The 18,592-nt window shown below is 41.8% G+C and overlaps 1 protein-coding gene across 6 annotated transcripts in view; it reads left to right on the forward strand.

Moving 5' to 3' along the window:
- RUNX1T1 (RUNX1 partner transcriptional co-repressor 1) overlaps nucleotides 1-18,592 on the forward strand; it is a 146,644-nt gene that overhangs the window by 32,461 nt on the left and 95,591 nt on the right. The window contains exon 1 of one of the 6 annotated variants that reach the window (XM_066578422.1): nucleotides 10,552-10,685. The exons of 4 other annotated variants lie outside the window; for them this stretch is intronic. Coding sequence is in view for 1 of the 2 variants with exons in the window: in XM_066578421.1 (XP_066434518.1) it covers nucleotides 12,004-12,010 (7 nt within the window). In the remaining variant the exon portion in view is untranslated. Of the gene's footprint in view, nucleotides 1-10,551; nucleotides 10,686-11,881; nucleotides 12,011-18,592 lie in introns of those variants that run through there. One more of the 6 variants, XM_066578421.1, reaches the window with a different exon arrangement.

Below are 18,592 nucleotides of genomic sequence, written 5' to 3' on the forward strand. Positions count from 1 at the left end.
AGACCCTGAGGGGATGTGTTTAACCCCTTTCTGACAGTGCGAATCAAATACGCCTGCTGACTGCAAATAGAGGAGGTTTTTTTTTTCAAAATCTTGTACATTTGTCAACTATAGCCTCTATATATACTGTATCTATGTGTTATATAAGCATGCACAGATGTAGCAATCATTAACATTACCGGCGCATCATGATGACTACAGTGTCATACAATGCTGTAAACTGAATTATCAAAATACATAAAATGTCAAGTTGACATTTGCTACATATGTACATGTATGTGCCACCTGTATCCATATATAACGACATGCATTTATAAGTCTATCCTTATATACGGTGTATAAATACCCTTGCAAGTTATATGTCTTTTATAATGTAGACTTAGTATTTAGAACTGATCCTGTCTACAGTTGAAGCCTGCATCAAGAATACTCGATGGCCAATGTGCATAAGAGAGTCCTTGATTTGGGGTTTAGTGTGAATAGGTGGACCCTAGTTGGACTGACCCTTGTAGACTTGGTGTAAGGAGTCTTCTATTGTTTCTAAGAAAGTTGGGTGAAGACCAATGTGGCCAATTACAACTGCCATCATTGGTGCAAGATCTTATTTTATTGGGTCTTGGATTTAACCCTTCATCTTCTGAATTAAAGTGGTTCTCCCCTTGGAAACTACTAATGGCATATTCTCAAGATAGCTCATCAGTAGTAGATCGGCTGGTGTCTTTCGCCAGGAATCCCTGCCGATCAACTTTTCTCTGGACCGATGCGCTTGTGCACAGAGCTGATTTCTGCAGACAGCTCCATTTCCACTGCAGTGGCCTAGCTTGGTATTGCAAGCAAAGTTTTCATTGAAATGAATGGGTGTAATACCATTCACCCATCATTCATTTGATGTACTGGTTGCCAGGGAGTGACATTTATGTGTGGGGCTCTGCGAGTCCTGCACAGAAATAAAGCACGCCGCGATTTGTTTTCTGCCAGTGATTTCGCACAGACAAATCGCGGCCGTCTGCCTAGGATTGCGCTTTCTAACGCAATCCTATGGCAGCTTCCACGGGCGGAATTTCTGCGGGAAATCCCGCCGCGGGTCGTTGTCTTGCTGCAGAATAATTCTGGAACCAATCAGATGCCTTCTGCTTTCTTACATTGCAGCATTTTCTGCACACCTGTCTGCAGAGGAGGGCGTGAATGTGTGTGTGTATATATATATATACATATATACATATATATACATTTAAGGTTTTTTCATCTTAGGTGGCTGAAAGAAAAATCCACCCAAATGATACCAATCGCTCGCAAATGGAAGGGCAGAAGGCGCTCTCAGCATGTGTTTCCAGCGGCCGGCCAGGATGGGGTAGTCGGGGAGGGCTATTCTTGCAGGAATGGCTAGGCAGCACATTGGAGCCGAGGCCCCGGGGTCAGATCCATGCACGCTTCCTTGTTCTAATCCCATCTGAGTAGAGGGTGTGTGAACGGCCTGTATCTCGGGCTGCAGATCGCACATCCTGCCGGTCGGTGACAGCGGGCTATCTGTGCACTGCCTGGGTTCCTTCCATTCACAGAGCCCATTGTGTGCAGCAGGGCTGGGTCAGGAACTGGCCGGCTGCTCTCAGCGTTGACAGATACCGGTGTTTCTTCCTACCTTGGCATATGCCCAGTGACTGTGCAGCCCGTGAATCTGGGGAGTAAAGATGGGTGCATATTGAGGTGCTGCTAGATGTCTGACCATCCGATATAGTATGCAGACCATAACAGCCTCAGCTGCTGCTGAACCTCATGGCAGGCAGAGATCATTCAGTAGTATTCATCTAAGAGATTCAGTTAGTGTTACTGCAGTTTTTAGGATTTGATCTGTGACCTTTGACTACTGAGATGGTGCATAGTGACCAGTTCAGAGGTGGAAGAGGCTGATTTTTCAGCAGTAGTCACATTATGTGTATTTCATTGCCCACCTTGTGTGTATGCATCCTGCTGGGGATGTTAATTGCTTCTCATATGCCAATTATGTCTACCTAATATAGACCCTATCTAGTGCAAGATGACTGCGAGCGCTAAGAAGGGGAAACCTGGTTTGCAAAAATATCTATCTCATATCTACCTATCTCATATCTATCTATCTATCTATCTATCTATCTATCTATCTATCTATCCCTCTATCTTTCTTTCTTTCTTTCTATCTATCTATCTATCTATCTATCTATCTATCTATCTATCTATCTATCTATCTATCTATCTCATATCTATCTATCTATCTATCTATCTATCTCATATCTATCTATCTATCTATCTATCTATCTATCTATCTATCTATCCATCTATCTCTCTCTCTCATATCTATCTATCTATCTATCTATCTATCTATCTCATATCTTTTTATCTATCTCATATCTATCTTTCTATCTATCTATCTTATATCTATCTATCTATCTATCTATCTATCTATCTATCTATCTATCTATCTATCTATCTATCTATCTATCTATCTATCTCTCTCATATCTATCTATTTATCTATCTATCTCATATCTATGTATCTATCTCATATCTTTTTTATCTATCTATCTCATATCTATCTATCTATAAAATAAGACATACCCTGAAAATAAGACATAGCATGATTTTCCAGAATTATTGAGGATGGAAAATGATTTTTCAGGCTTTTTGAGGATGCTTAAAATATAAGCCCTACTCCAAAATTAAGCCCTGCTAACAATTAATTAAAAACGTCAATTTAAATAGTGTCCAGGCAGCTACACATGTAAAAAGGTTAAACCTTTTTGAACAAAAATTAATATAAGACACTGTCTTATTTTCGGGGAAACACGGTATCTATCTATCTATCTAATATCTAATATCTGTCTGTCTAATATCTATCTATCTAAATACTATACTAAATACTTGCTATGATCACACAACTCTAGGTACAATTGAATTGCACAGATGAAATTGGTAAGTGGTAACAGTCTCGGCTGCTTGTAGACAAATCTTTGTGTTTACGCGAGGACAGGTGAGGTCATTTATTAAACTGGGTCATTTTTGTCATCTTGTCTCCTTCTTTCCATCCTTTTGTAGTTTGGTGATTTATTCTATCACTTTGGCTGTGTGTGATGGCAACTCCAATCTCTGCTCATTAACGCCACCTGGTGGATCTTGCCAGTAAATGTCACAATTACAAGTCATCACATTCCATACATTCCAATTAAAATAACGGGTCATGTATCTGCACATCGGCCCGCGGTGCACATAAGATCTGGTCATTCTTACATAAGGATATGCTTCTGGCTATCTGAACAATACTTGTACATTTTGGGTGATTTTATGGTTTATGTATATTTTTTCACAAGAATCATTTTGCAAAGCAGAACCATTCCATGTTAATACGTTACAAATTCATGAGAAGCGCAAGTGCACAACGAAAATTAAACGTGAAACTTCAAATCAATCAAATCGGAAAATTGGATTAAGTTCCCCCGCGCTCCCCAACGGGCTTTTATCTCCACACAATGCATGTTACTAAGCAAGCAGGGAAGAAGAAAGTTCTTTCCACACCGGATTGGGGAGATGTGTCACGTCTTATTATCCACTTCTAAGTCATCAGATGACGGGCTCCCTGGTGAAATGATCTGTTTTATAGTTAAAGCCACAGTCATGGTGAATACAGTGGCTGAGAGGCACATGTTATCACTTTTGTATAGCTGTTATGGCTAGTGGGGTCTGGAGGGGTATATGCCCTGTGTGATGGGTGCCAGGGAGGCACCAACACGCTACCCTGCATTGGCCAGGATGCAGGACTAGGACAGCAAATGACCACTTATCAACACATGAAGGAAAGTCTAACTATTTAGATATACTGATAATAGTCCGTTCGCTATGACCGATAGTCCAATTTCATCTTTGCACTGGTCAGAGCTAAATGACAATGACTTGAGGCTTCATGTTCGGGGTGTAGAACCTTTTGTTTGTGACAGCAAAACCAACATTTTTGGTTTTTATCTAATTTTAGTCAATGTCTTTGATACCTTCCATTGTTGTGTGTTAAGGCCCCCAACACACAGTAAGCTATAGGTTTCCGAACCGTCCGATTGTGTTGGTAACTGGCAGCTCTTGTATGGAGACCTTTTGACATCTCCCAATAGATGATGTTGGGAAAAGAGGGATTAAGCACATTAAAGTTCAACATTTGATCCCTTTGTTCCCGCTGGAGATGTCCGCCACTGTCCTAATATAAAACATATGAACTTTTGCCCAAAATGAGCATACATGCGCAATGAGAGAATTGGGAGAAAGATTTGTCAACCAAAGGAGCATTCAGCCAACGGCTATTGAAGAAGTATGGGCAGCTTTGGACTACTTGACCCAGTATCAAGGATATCCTTTAGGTAGGTGTAAGATGATGTTGTGGTCATTCGGATAAGCCATTCACCACTTCCCCAGATACATACATCTCATCAACGTACCATAGAATTTTTTTATAGTGCTTGGTAAGCGTAGAACTATCACCTGTCACAGGTATGTTGGGGGCTAGATCATGTGATGCGCAATGAATCACTTTGGGGTCACTCTCACTTAAACAAGTGCGGTCAACTGTTTCTCACCATTGGACAACATCAGCCTTCTGGATGATACCTTCTCACTGGATGTTGGTGATGTGACGGAGACAAGCGGCGGCAGAGCACTCTCAGTAGTACAGGCAAAGTACAGCAGAGACAGTATGCTCCCCGAAGTAAGCCTTCACAACTTCGCCTCCTTCGACACCTCTTCCACGAATGGATGGGAGCTTGGAGTCTCAGCTCTCACACCCTCACTACAGCAATGACTCTGCCCAAGATGGCGCATACATGTGTCCTATAGTTTACTCTTCCCTTCTAGTTTCAGGGCTCTTGCGAGACTCCCCTACTCCTCCACTCATCTCCCCCACCTTCTGCGACAACATAAAACAATATTAAAGTGTTAGACTTCAACATGGCTGATATTAATAAAGCCAAACGATTCCCTTTCAGCATCCAACACAGGTGTGGACGGTCATACAACTCAGCTTGCTTCCAGTTATAGGGGTTTCCAGGAATTGTACTATAGATGACCTATCTTCAGGATAGGTCATCAATAATTGATTGGTGGAGGCCCATCACTTAGGATTCCTACCGATCATCAGATCCTCCATCCTGCTGTCATTCCAGCAGAGCCTGACGTCCACATTGGGGTCAAAACCGGACATGTCCTAGAAGGCTTCACTCATTGATTTCAGTGCGAGTGACGGCTTCTACTTCACTTCTGTTCCAACCAATTAAAGGCATCACTCCTGTATGACCCCAATGTGAACACCCAGCTCCGCTGCACTGACAGTGGGCTGCAGGATCAGCCGGAACCCCAATAGATCAATCTATTGATGACCTATCCCTAGGACAAGTCATTAGTAGAAACCGTCTCGAAAACTCCTTTAACTAAACAACACCACGTTTCGACCTTATTCCTCACCTAAGTCGTAAATTATGATTAAACCTCATTTCCTACTGTATGTTGTCCTCCATGCTTCTGCAGCCTTCTCTATGACCACATCCAGAACTGCTATTCCCTTGCATTCACTTTCGCAAATTTCGGCAAATCTCCAATGTCTATGGGACGCAGTTCACACAGGGTTAGCCGTAACAGCGTTCTGCCATGTCAGGGCTGTTACTTATGTGAATGAGATTTGGAGGCCTTGCTTATTGTTTTAGTAATAATAACGCCATTCATGGCTTTTCCTGATTAGCATTTATTGTTGCAAGCGTACAAGCAGAAAATGTGAAATTGGTATGTCATGAATAGCTCAACACAGCGCCGGAGCCTTGTAATGGTGCCTGCAGTGTTGTGTGGGGTGGGTACTCAGCGCAGGCTGTCCAGATGGCAGCCTGCATATAGCAAAGCTGCAGGTTTTTGTCCCTGATGATGAGAGGAGGGAAGATTCACTGAAGCATATGCAATCACCCTCGCATTTTAACAAAACTAACTCACCATCAGTCACAACCCAGAGTGGCTGACATTAAAACAATGGCTTTTCAATAAAATGTTAAGAGAGCTTGTGCAATGAATTTAGTCGAATTTAAATACCGCCATCTATTTAGCCTGGAAGAATCACACAGTGCACACACCAGTCTGTATGCAGCACAGTCTGTTCACTTAATACAGCCTCCCCGAACTCAATAGACAATCCCACTTTATTTCATAGACTGTTTGCAATTCATCAGGATTCCATGCAAAGCCACCTGTTCACTTAGCTGATAGAATAATGTATACACTACTAGCACTGCAAGATTGGAGCATGGGTATATTTGCTACGAGTCCATATACCCCCCCTCCTTCTGTGTGAATATATATATGGAAACAGGAATGGCGGGTATTACTGAGCTCAAATATTTGCATCGAGGATTATATATCTACACGAGCTGCAAGAAGTGTTAAGACATCTGTAGTTGTCACCGTTTTGTGACGGATCGTTTCGCTTATGCGTTGTGCTGTCTATTACATTATATTATAGACGGTGCTGTGCAAAAGTTTTAGGCGGGCGTGGAAAGTATGCAGCAACGTAAGAATGCTTTCAAAAATAGAAGCGGCAAAAGTTTTTTGTTTTTTTTTCCCCTGTTGGTTAATTAACATAATACAAAGTCAATGAACCAAAGAAAAATGAAAATCGCATCCATATTTTTTTGGTGACCGCCCTTTACCTTTAAAACAGCATCAGTTCTTCTAGGTACACTTGCACACAGTTTTTGAAGGAACCCGGCAGGGAGGTTGTTCCAAACATCTTGGAGAGCTAAGCACAGATCTTCTGTGGATGTAGCTTGCTCAAATCCTTCTGTCTCTTCATGTAATCCTAGGCAGACTGGATGATGTTGAGATCAGGGCTCTGGGGGCTAAAATCAGCACTTCCAGGACTCCTTGTTCTACTTCACACTGGAGATAGTTCCTAATGACATTTGCGGGATGTTTGGGGTCGTTGTCTTCTGTAGAGTAAGGGCGAATGCACACAGGCGGATTTGAATTGCGGAATCCGTAGTGGGCGACCGCCTCTGGATTCCGACGCAAATACCTTGCGTCGCAAGAGTGATTCTTCCTGCACACGAGCGGAAACCAATTGCAATTTGGAAGCTGTCCGACCCGCGGCCTATCCACAATTGACATTGCAGAAAGCTCACGGATTCCATGTCATCGCTAGGCGATGTCATGGGAAGAGCAGTAGTTTAAAAAAAATCAGTACCTTGGCAAGCCACGGGGACCATCCGCATTACAGAAAGAAGAAAAAGAAAGCAGGTACCAATTCTATTACTTTGTGTATTAATATCACAGTAGATCAATACATGTTATGTATTCCATAGCGTTCAACTGTTTTCTCTGCCGATATGAAGCCAGCTCACCCTTCAGCGCCAGTCCCCCCCATACAGCTCCCCATTACGTGGGTCTGCTCTGTCAGTGGGGCGCTTTAGTAAACCACTAATAGCCTCCAGCTAGCTGGAACATTGGGGACACTACAGAAAACCTTGAGTAAATTTGAATCTGAAAGCCCTACGATGGTTGTACTTTTTGTGCTCATTTTCTAATGTGGAAGTCTCAATTGGGAGCCACTGGTCTGAGAGTTAAAACGGGGGAGAATGTGGACATTAGCAAGTCCGCCCATCCAAGCTGGTTTGTCAATAACTCATGAAGCCCACCCTAGGACGAGGGTCTATTGACCATTCATCAATGCTTCTTGGCTGATCATGGAGTGCCGCCTCTTCATTCAGTTTATCAAGTCTTGCACATAGGAAGGCAAGAAGAAGAAAAAAAAACCTTATTCAGCTTTGTTAAAGCCAACACGGAGTAAAACTTGCCATTTGAACCCTTTCTGGCCCAGTTTCCCCCCTCTGTTAATGCAGCCTTGCTTCGAAGAGCGCCTTTATTTGGTGGGCTAGAATATCTCAGACTATTCTCTCCTAGTGAATAGCTGGTGGCAGGAAAGAGCAGATGTGGTAGGAGTGTATTTGGTCGGGTGTATTGCTTTCAATTAGGATCAATCAGGTGTCAGCTTCTTTACAATGCGCTCACTTAATACCCACTGTGTGAAGTCATGAATTCTCCATGCATCACAACAGAGCAGCTTATAAGTAGGAGAACGTAGCCAAGGACCAAAGCAGAGACACTAGATCCTTCTTGACTCCTGGTCCCGGCTGTCCTCCTTGCTCTTCCAATGCATTTTTATAGTGCGTTAGACCATGCCGGTAAGTTCTACAGATCTGTCCACTCTACGGTGTATCACTTAGCGCTTCGACTTGGGAAGACGCCATCGTTCTAGATGTGTTCATTAGGATGCTTTTAAGATGTATATCAAAAAGTCTCTTGGTACCTTCCGTTTACACAGCCATAGACCTGCTCGCCGCGTGTCTTGTGTTTTATCTCCATCCATCTTGGAAATGATCTGCGTCTTCTAACGCCTATAAATACATTTTTTAAATGATGCAAAGTGTTATTGTAGCTGTGTTAAAAAAAAAAAAACACCTATCAAGGAATATGCATTCAGGGAGCGCTGCCAAAAAGGTTGAAGTCTGCAACTATTAAATAATGAGGACGGGGAGGAAAAAAAGTGAGCTTGCAGCTGGCTGCTGGAGGAGAAAAACACTGAAGTAGTCTCAGATGCTCAGGCATCCTGTCAAACCCTTCTCCAGAACCAGCTTCAAGGTGACAATCCCCAGGGATCCTGCTTCTGTTGACGTGGATCAATTTAAAGTGGCAATTACTCCAGTCAGATAACGACTTTAAAAGCCTTTTTACGCAAGGAAAGGATGCATAATCACGCAGCTTATGGGAGGTGAATTTTAAGTCAAGGCACTGTGCAAATTTTTGTTCATCCGGATTTTCGGTTGCGCTGGGAAATAGGCTGTACGATATTTTGTTGTCATTGACTTGGAAAACGGGGGGGCATTTAGTGGGGTGAAGCTGGGGTTGGGTGCATGTGGGCACGGTAATATTTCTCTTTGTGCTTTGAATTATGAGGCAGTGTTCATCTTGGGTGCCTGGAGTCTGGATCATCATACTAAGGCTAGCATTAAGAAAAGCCTTCGCGTTACGCTCACGAAAAACGTACATGTGCAACTCTGTATGGAATCCGTTTTTGGTCCATATTCGGTCTGTGCGTCCGTTTTTTTTTCTCTGCATACCATGCGTTTTTCACATCTGCAAAAAAAAATTAAAAAAACTGAAGCAAATACAAAATCGTTTTTTTTCTGCATCTTTACAAAAAGACGGACAGAGCAAGAATGACATTGCGTGCTGTCCCTGTTTTTTTTCTTCTCCCCATTGACTTGGAAGGGCAAGTCTCGTCTGTAAAACGGATCAGAACAGTGCAAGCGACGAGTTTTTTTTTCACGCAGTCCGTGTCAGCATGAACAAACTCAGTAGTGTGTTTGTACCATAGAGTAATATGGGGCCGTATGCTGTTTGCATCTAGTCGTTTTTTTTTCAACAGACTACACATGGATGAAAAAAATGCTGGGGGCCTAATGTAGAAGGATGTGGTCTATAGTGGGTTAAACACTATAGCAAAAAGTTATTTTTCTCAATTTTGCTATTTTTTTGTTCATCCGGATTTCCTGTCGCACTTTCGTTGGCCGGGAAATATGCAGTAGATGTTTTGCTGTCATTGGCTTGGAAAAGGGGAGCAGTGTGATGGTTTTGTAGCGGCTACGGGCATGGTAATGTTTCTTTTTGTGCTTTTAATTATGACGAAGAGTCAATCTTGGGTGCCTGGAGTCTGGATGATCACAGTGTACTGTAGAATGAGAGTGGTGTTCAGTGGGTTAAACACTAAGAAAGTGCAAAAAGTTCTTTTTCTCAATGGTACTTTTTAGAAATGTATATAAAGCAATGCACGTTGTGTTTTTAACTGATTTAAACCTTTTTTGGCATTATGATTGTGCTTTTATTTACGATTTGTCTGCACGGTCTCTAAAACAACCTTCCACATTGGCGCACCGTAAGGCGCTATGAATTCTACACCAAAACCTGCACGGTTCTTGTGCGGATTTTGATGCAGAATGAAAAACGGCTTCATTCTGCCAGCCATTCCGCCTTAAAAATCAGCAACGAGACTTACAGGTTTTGGTGCAGAATTCGCAGCGGCAGATGAAGCTGCGTATTTCAATGCAAAATGTTGCAAAATTCCACCAATGTAAAAGGTGCAGCAAAATGATATCTCCTCTCCCCTTGCAATCTTCACCTTCTCTGCGATCACTATATTATGTCCCATATCTCCATATCACTACACAGACATGTATTTTCTATACATTTATAAGCGGATGACTTATGGGTCCTTTAAAAGTGCCTAAATCCGCTCACCCCCCTTTTTTGTATATCTCGCCAAAGAGGAGATGTTTCTGTTCCTCCGTTAGACGGAGGAGGAAGACAGTCAGTCAGGGAGGAGGGGACATTGTGTCACTGTTTAAACACATAGATCTCATTAGTTGACTGTATAGAAGGCTTGGGTTGAAAATTGACATCAGCTAATACACTGCAGCGTGGAAATGACTATTCAGGAGGAGATGGATGTGTAAGAGCATGCAAGAGTTAAGGAACAGCTTGTGTGTCTTGAGCCTTGCTGGAATGATGCAGAAGGGACTTCCTGAAGATCTGGAATCTAATAATTGCTCCATCTCTCCTTGACTGAAACATACACTGGCACAGGTACTTTATAGAGAGGCGGCGTGCGCCGTTCATGTGCTGCAAAGATGTTCTTCACAGACACTGCTGAGGTTTAGGAAGGGTTATGTTCAAAGAGAGAGTTTGAAGCAGCAGTTATGTTCCTGGGGCTCAGCTTTTCTGTAGAAACCTGAGCGTGCTACATAAGACAGGCTTGTCAGGCGTATGTTTCTCCTATGAGGTAAGGATCTTATACAAAGGACTAAAGAGCCACTGCTGAGAGGAAAATAGCCAGCCTTCCATAAAGCAGCCTAACAAAAGCCTGCAGCTTTATGTATCATGGTGTCCATTAAAGCTTATTAGGGAAGAGTGCACTGAACCCAGAGAGGTTTTTGCGTTATTCACTGGAAGGATAAACATTTAAGGGTGTACAAAATTCACGAGCAGGAGGACATGATTGTTAAGCTTTGAAAAAGGCTTCGCAGGAGATACTTTGTTTTCATCTCCTATGGATCAGCATGGAAAAGGTAAAATAGCACAAGCTGTAAATGTTTGGAGACTATCAATCCGCAGTTCCCAGGGGGAGGGGGGAAGGGGGGGTAGGACCGCTGTGCCCCTCTTCGGAGTTTTTACACATACTTCAAGGGCTAACAAAGACGAGGCAACGGATACTTTTGTTCAGTGGGATGAATTGGCCTATTAAGAGAAAAAAAAATCATTAAAAAAACAGTTTATTGTGCCATTTTCCCCAAACAGACAAAGACATGTTTATAGGTTATTGTATCTGGGGGTGACGGACTTAGGGGGTGGTTGGAAAGCAAGGAGGGGGATCTGGGAACTGGTTTTGTGACCTGTGTTAAGTCAGGGATAATAAAGTGAAGGGTTAATTGATTTTTTTTTTCTGGACCGCACTGTTACGTACGTAATTGTTTTTTTTTTTTTTTGGTTTATGCCGTACGACCCTACGGAAGATGATGGCACTACAGTATGTAAAATCAATGAGCATGACGACGGTGATAATAATCAGCGAATTGTAAGCGGCAGACCGTCCTGTCCTCCGCCGGAGTCGCTAGATAGAGTGAGACGAGTCAGCAGGAGAGACCTGGGCTTGTGCTAATTTGCACACACATCCCTGTCATTGTTCTGCCTGAAGAGACAGGGCTGGGTTCAAGGCCACATGTGCTCCTGTCATCGTTCACATTTCTGCTCCAAGTGCAATACGGAGTGTCAGCTCTCCATCTGTCTAGCATCATCCTGCCTGCAGCCAGCAGCCCGCATGGCCAGGCATCTAGTCCAGAGCTGGAGCCTCTAGACCTGAGAGACAACAAGAGAGGCTGCTTTCCAAGGGCTGTCTCTTCGCAGGATGCCTGGTAAGTCAGGATCTCTCCTTCACTTCAGTCTTGGATGCTTGTGCAGCCTTGGCCACCATACAGCAACGGTATAGACTTACAGCATACAGTATGTGCATATACGTATTTAGAGGCTGTGTCCATATGTATCCTTTGCATCATGCATCTAGATATTTTTCATCGAAACTCTTTATTCGCACGCGTCTAATGTTTATATGGCATGCATTGCTTCGCTTTTTTACCGATTTTTGTTCCTCGTTATTATATGACACTTTGACATAAAATACAGTGCTATGTACTATATATCCGCACTTATACGTATTAAAGGCTGCATTCGTACATATACGTTGCATGGCGGATATAGATATTTTTTAATCTAATGCTAAACTCCTTATTCGCGCTCGTTTAAGTGTTCATATTGCATATGCAATAGCGTTTCTTCGCTGATTTGGCTGCACTCTCCCAGGCTATAAATGGATTATTACAGCACTTCTTATTTGGGCACAGAGCTCGTTATATATACAGTGAGGCTGGGAATGATTTGGGCTTTTTTTATGAATTTTTTTTTTCTTCTCAAATATGCAGAAGAAAATATTAATCTTGGATGTGGGTCCAGTCCCCAATTTAAGAAACGTTGCCAGTACAAACACATCTGGCTTAGCTTGGAGAGGGCCGATGGAAAGCGCATGGCCAGGGTGAGTGTGTCAGGGGACGAGGTGGGCTGTGTAACACTTTCTTTGCTAGAGGCCCTGGAAGAATGTGTCTTGAGTGCAGCCTGCTTGATTCCTTCGCTCTTATTTAGGTAGGACGTTCTGCTTTTCGGTTGCACAGCCTGTGTACGGCGCAGATGGTGTTTTGAAACATTATCTGGCTGCCAGCTTGCTGCGGCCACATTTGTGTGAAGGTATTGGCAGTTGTTTGAAGAATGTCTTCTCTTCAGGGTTGATCTGTGGTCACAATACTGGGTTGGCATGTGTGGTTATACAAGGCGGCAGCAGTGACAAGGTGGAGAAACCTCAATTGATTTTATGGTTGGAGGTTTCATTCTATATTCCTACTACAGTGCAGCTTCTGTCATTTTTGTGTGTTTTTACACTTATTGGAATGTTCTGTTTATGTATCGATTTGAGATGTAACAACTGTTTATTATTGTTAGGCATTGGGAGATGCTTTTTTTTATACAATGTATCAATGTGCAACAATGTATCATTCTTGTTCTGTTGGGGCTTTCTGGATGCAGGCATGATTTGTCACATTGAACAGTAGCATTTTTGGTGTAAAAATAAACCAGATGCCCCTTATTACATAGCGATATTAATATAAATGATTCCAATTGAGTCTGTCATCAGTATTTATACCACATTCCTTGTTAAACAAGCTTAAATTATTACTGCCTTCCTCTAAAAGTAGACGCAAGCACTAGTGTTTTCAAATGTTTGCAGTGAATGCCAGCAAGGCTTGCACTTGGAAACAGAGAATACATTCACAGCTGTGACTGTGAGCATGTGCCAAAAGAGAAATACTTGAGCGAATCTGACACTTGGCTATTTTTGACACCCATCTGTAGGGTTTTTTTTTTTAATACTCTTCGCTAGAATGAGCTGCCTCTCAATCTGTTTATTGCATATTTCAGCATTTTCATAAATATATTGGCTTCAGTGGTCACTTTCTGCTTTGCTTAGAGACATGATTTGATGTAATGCTGAACACTGGGATATTTGCCTTTTAATGGAGTCTTGTTTCAGTGACTACATCTTTAACCCTCCACAGGCCGCTTGTCTCTGCACTTTATGTTTAATGATTTAGAATGTGAATTAGTTATAATATACTGTGGAGCAGGGCTCTATCATGGGTACATTTTAGGAAATTTACAGGAATATATATATATGCTTGAGAAAATTGAATGGCGTCCTCACCATTCTGGTGGGGCAGAGGCCTACTTGCTCTATAAATAGCTATTGTACTATATATATCTACATACTGTATATATTGCAGTCATTTTTAGAAGCTCTTATAAAGGCCTAAGATGCACATGCAATCTGTCTATGTAACCATCTGTTATCTCCTAGCTATCTTTGGTACTATACATTGAGCTATGCATCTATCATCTTATATCTATCTTATGTATTTATTATACATTTACAGTAGTTATGTGCCTATTTATCTCGTATGTACTGTGTCTATCTACTATTTATTATACAGTTAGCTATGTATGTATTGATCATGCTTTTATAGTAGCTTTGCATCTATCTATCTATCTGTCTATCTCATATCTATCTATCTATTTCCTATCTATCTATCTATCTATCTATCTATCTATCTATCTATCTATCTATCTATCTATCTATCTATCTCATATCTATCTCATATCTATCTATCTATCTATCTATCTATCTAATATACTGTATCTAGCTGTCCATATTACCTATCCATTATGCATTTATCTATTCAAGTTACGTATTTCTTATGTTCTATCACTCAGCTCACTACTTACTTACTTTCAGTATATCACTCAATCTAGTAATAGTTTGAGCATCTTCATTTTAACTCTATGTTGTCCTACTAATCTTAAATCCAGCGTTTTACCTCCTTTCTAACAATGAGCCATATTTTTGCTGGGGGGGGGGGGGGGGGGATGAAAGTCGTTACTAGCAAAACAAGACTTGTTTTCGGCATGTGATACAATGTTCATAATATGTAATTGTATAAAAATACCACAGTGACTTCTGTAGAAATCAGTGTCTTGCTTGGAAACATAATTTGGGCGTCTTATATCCAGATGTAGCAGGGCTGAAATTGTTATTTAGCTCTTTGGAAGGAAGTATTTTTGCACTGTGAGGTTGTGGTAGGTTTAACTTCAGCAATAGGTAAAATCATAGGTAACTAATACATATGTGGTATCAGGATGAATTAGGCCGTGTAACAGTTTCAGCTCTGCTAGATCTGTATTATCGTGTTTTGTAAGTGGTGTGGCAGTTTGACTTTTAGTAATAATGTATATCCTCATGTGATTTTCTGTAGTTTGCAGGAAAAGTGAAACATTATATAGAGCTTTTAATATTGTAAAATATTAACACTTATTAATTAATACTCATAATTAGTGCTTAATAACTCTTCAAGGAAAGTCTCAGACGTCAGAAGCGATCCTGGAATGAAATATGATCATATAATCCATTACAATGTACAGCATTATACTATTTTATTACATATATATCTACCAAGTGTATACTGAAGCCTAATAACAGCGCCAACATATCACATAGCCCTGTGCATAGATAGCATTCCTTTACAGTAGTTCCTGTCTGTAGTGATGTTCTATTAATGCACATCATGACTCATGTCCATACTGTTGATTGGTTGTCTTTCAATGATATTTTGCATATATCCCAGGGAGCATTGCTTCAAAAGTCTCCATCATCAGTACCATAGGTGATATAAAATGCAGAGATTTTCCTATTGCCAGACATATAAAGTGATGCAATTTTATATGGATAATAAGTGATATTGGTAAGAAGTAAATGACTCCATGTTCCCTAATACACAATATTAATATAGAAATCTGAGTACTATGTGGAACCTCTGGTTCGATTATTGAGGATGCTTTACATGTATCTCTGCAAATGCGCCCAATCAATACATAATACCAATGTCTAAGCAAGCATCTTTACTGTGTTTTATAGCAAAGGGTCAACAGAAAATGTAAAAGACACATACAAGTCCCATAACTTTCTAGTCCCATAGTGAATGTTCTGCTTATTTCAGGTTATTGAGATAAAGAAATAAATTCTGACAGTCTACTACAGTCATGAGCAATACAGGGGCACAGATGTAGAACACTGGTCTAGTAAGGATCTCCTGTACATCTGTGTATCTACATAGCAGATGGTGCCATGACATTACACACTTCTATCTCTCCACTTTAAAACATAAAACCTTTGGGGCTAGTTTAAAAAAAATTGATGAAAAATGAACAAAATTGTTTACCCTTAGCTGCCATTAGATCCTGGCTCTTATCTTGGAAATTGTATTAATTAAATGATTAATGGAACCTGGATAAAATAAAAGGTCCAAACCACTCAATATCTTTAAACCTACTGGATGATCCCAATTTTCAACAACATTCGCCATACAGAGAGTTTAGGAGGCGGGGAAGGGGGAGGCCTGAGGACAGTGGGGCAAATGCTAGATCTACAATCACAGCAAATCTTAGCATTATCAGCGCTTCGAGAGAGCTTTGCAGGTATACAGATCAGCTAAGAAACTGTATTTTTCGTTTTATATGAAAAAATTGATAAACATACTTGAAATAGAATAAAGGGTCCATCATACGTGCTGTTTGTTACCTCAAAATCTGCCTTCCAACACTGCCTCCTATATTTTAAAAGAAGGAGCTGCACCTAATTTAAATAGACAAGAGTAGAATTGAAGGCAGGCAGAGAAAAATACAGAACAGGCATTTTTATTTCATAAGCAGAATCAGAAGTATTGAAGAGTGCAATTTTACTGGTCTCAAATACAACACATTTCAAGGCGTCGAGCCGTTATGTTTCACCCTACCTGATGAAGGGACGCTATGCATTGAAACGTGTTGTATTTAAGACTAATAAAATTGCGTTCTTCAATACTTTTTTGCTACATTTTACCCGGACATAGTGGTTGCTTCCCCTTAGGACGAATTTGTACACACACAGTATAAACCCAGATGACACAAAAATGTAAGAGGAAACCCAGGATGGGAAAAACGGGGAATCTAACCCTAACTCCTGAAACATGAGTGCTCATCCTGATTGGAGTGACCCCATATTAGGAATCTGGGGTGACCCTGACTTTCCCTAGATGGTAAGAGAGATTAGGGGCAAAGGTTAGATGACACTCAGGCCTTATTCACACGGGCATTTTTTGCCGCGATTTGCAGATCAAATGACGGATGCGCATCCGCAAATCGCGTGACCGGGGCCGAAAAATCGCCTGAAAAAACTGCTCTTAGCCGCGTTTCAATAGAAACCGGCCGGAGCTGTCCAGCGCATTGAATTCAATGGAGCCGGCAATACAGCCGGCTCCATTGAAAGCAATGCGCTGCGGGCGAGTGTGGGATGAATTGTCGGGAAGGGCTTAAATATATAAGCCCTTCCCTGCAATTCATCCAGAAATGTGTAAAAATAAAAAAATATATATACTCACCTTGTCCCGGCAGACGGAGTTCAGCGCGGCCGGCTGGCAGTGGGTGTGAGTGAGAGCTGCCCCTGATTGGTCCCTGCGCTGAGCCAATCAGAGGCAGCTCTCACTCACACCCATTCATGCAGGGACCAATCAGGGGCAGCTCTCACACCCACTCACACCCACTGCCAGCCGGCCGCGCTGAACTCCGTCTGCAGGGACAAGGTGAGTATATATATATATTTTTTTTACACATTTCTGGATGAATTACAGGGAAGGGCTTATATATTTAAGCCCTTCCCGACAATTCATCCCGCACACGCCGGCAGCCCATTGCTTTCAATGGAGCCGGCTGTATTGCCGGCTCCATTGAATTCAATGGGCAAACATCGTTCTTCTCTACCACAGCTGTTACAGCTGTGGCAGAGAAGAATGATTTGTCTAGTATATGCTCTCAATGGGGTCGGCACTGCTGCCGCCGGCCCCATTGAGCGCATATAGAGAAGAGAACAGGAATCGCAGATCGCAGATAGGTGCGATCTGAAATTTCTGTTCTATAATTTATCGGACGAGCGCATAAAAAGCGCTCATGTGTCCAATATCATTGCAAAACAATGGTTTTATAAAATCGCCGGACACATGCGCATGCGCAAATCGTGCGAAAAAACGCCCGTCTGACTAAGGCCTCAAAGTGTACAAGGAAAATTGTGTTCAAACTCGTAAGATAGACCAATCACCAGCAGAGTTATTTTAACTGAGGCACAAGTCAGGATGAGGAGCTGCCGACTGAACCAGAGACACCTTCAGACAGAGAGTGTAACTGGCGTCCTCTATGAGGAGGAGCCAGAATAAATATACACTAACTGAAGCTGATTGGCTGCTGGAATGCCACCTCTCAGCCAACCAATTTGTCCATAAACCAGCAGATAGGTATCTCCATCGGCATCTAGTGCCGAAATGACAGTGTGTCTGTGCCGATGTGAGGGTCAATTGGTCTTTGGCTGATGCAGCCTGGCCCCAATCCGAATTTGCGGCTGGCGAGCCATGACATTTTGATTCTGCCTACTCTCACTATGAGAAAAGGGTTGTTCTCTGCCTGTCTTCTACTGTTGAGCACCATTCAGATCCATACATTTCATGCATGAAGAAATCAGCTTTACTTCCGCACCATTCTTTTTGAATCACCCTGTACATGCTCACTACATACTATCCTAGAAAGCACTCTACCTGTCTTAATCTTTTTGTAGCACCTCACTAAATTAGAACTGGACACCAATGCACATTCATCCATTGGTGAGGTATTCGTGTAATGTATCTCACCGGCATGGGCTGAAGACATACAAATTAGCATGTGTTGCAGATAGAATTGACTATTGTAGGATACGTTTGATAAATGATTCAGTATGTTTATTCTCCACTGCTGATACAAAAGCTGCACAGGTTGGA

Source organism: Eleutherodactylus coqui, chromosome 9 (assembly GCF_035609145.1).
Source record: "Eleutherodactylus coqui strain aEleCoq1 chromosome 9, aEleCoq1.hap1, whole genome shotgun sequence".
In the NCBI taxonomy this organism is placed as follows: Eukaryota; Metazoa; Chordata; class Amphibia; order Anura; family Eleutherodactylidae; genus Eleutherodactylus; species Eleutherodactylus coqui.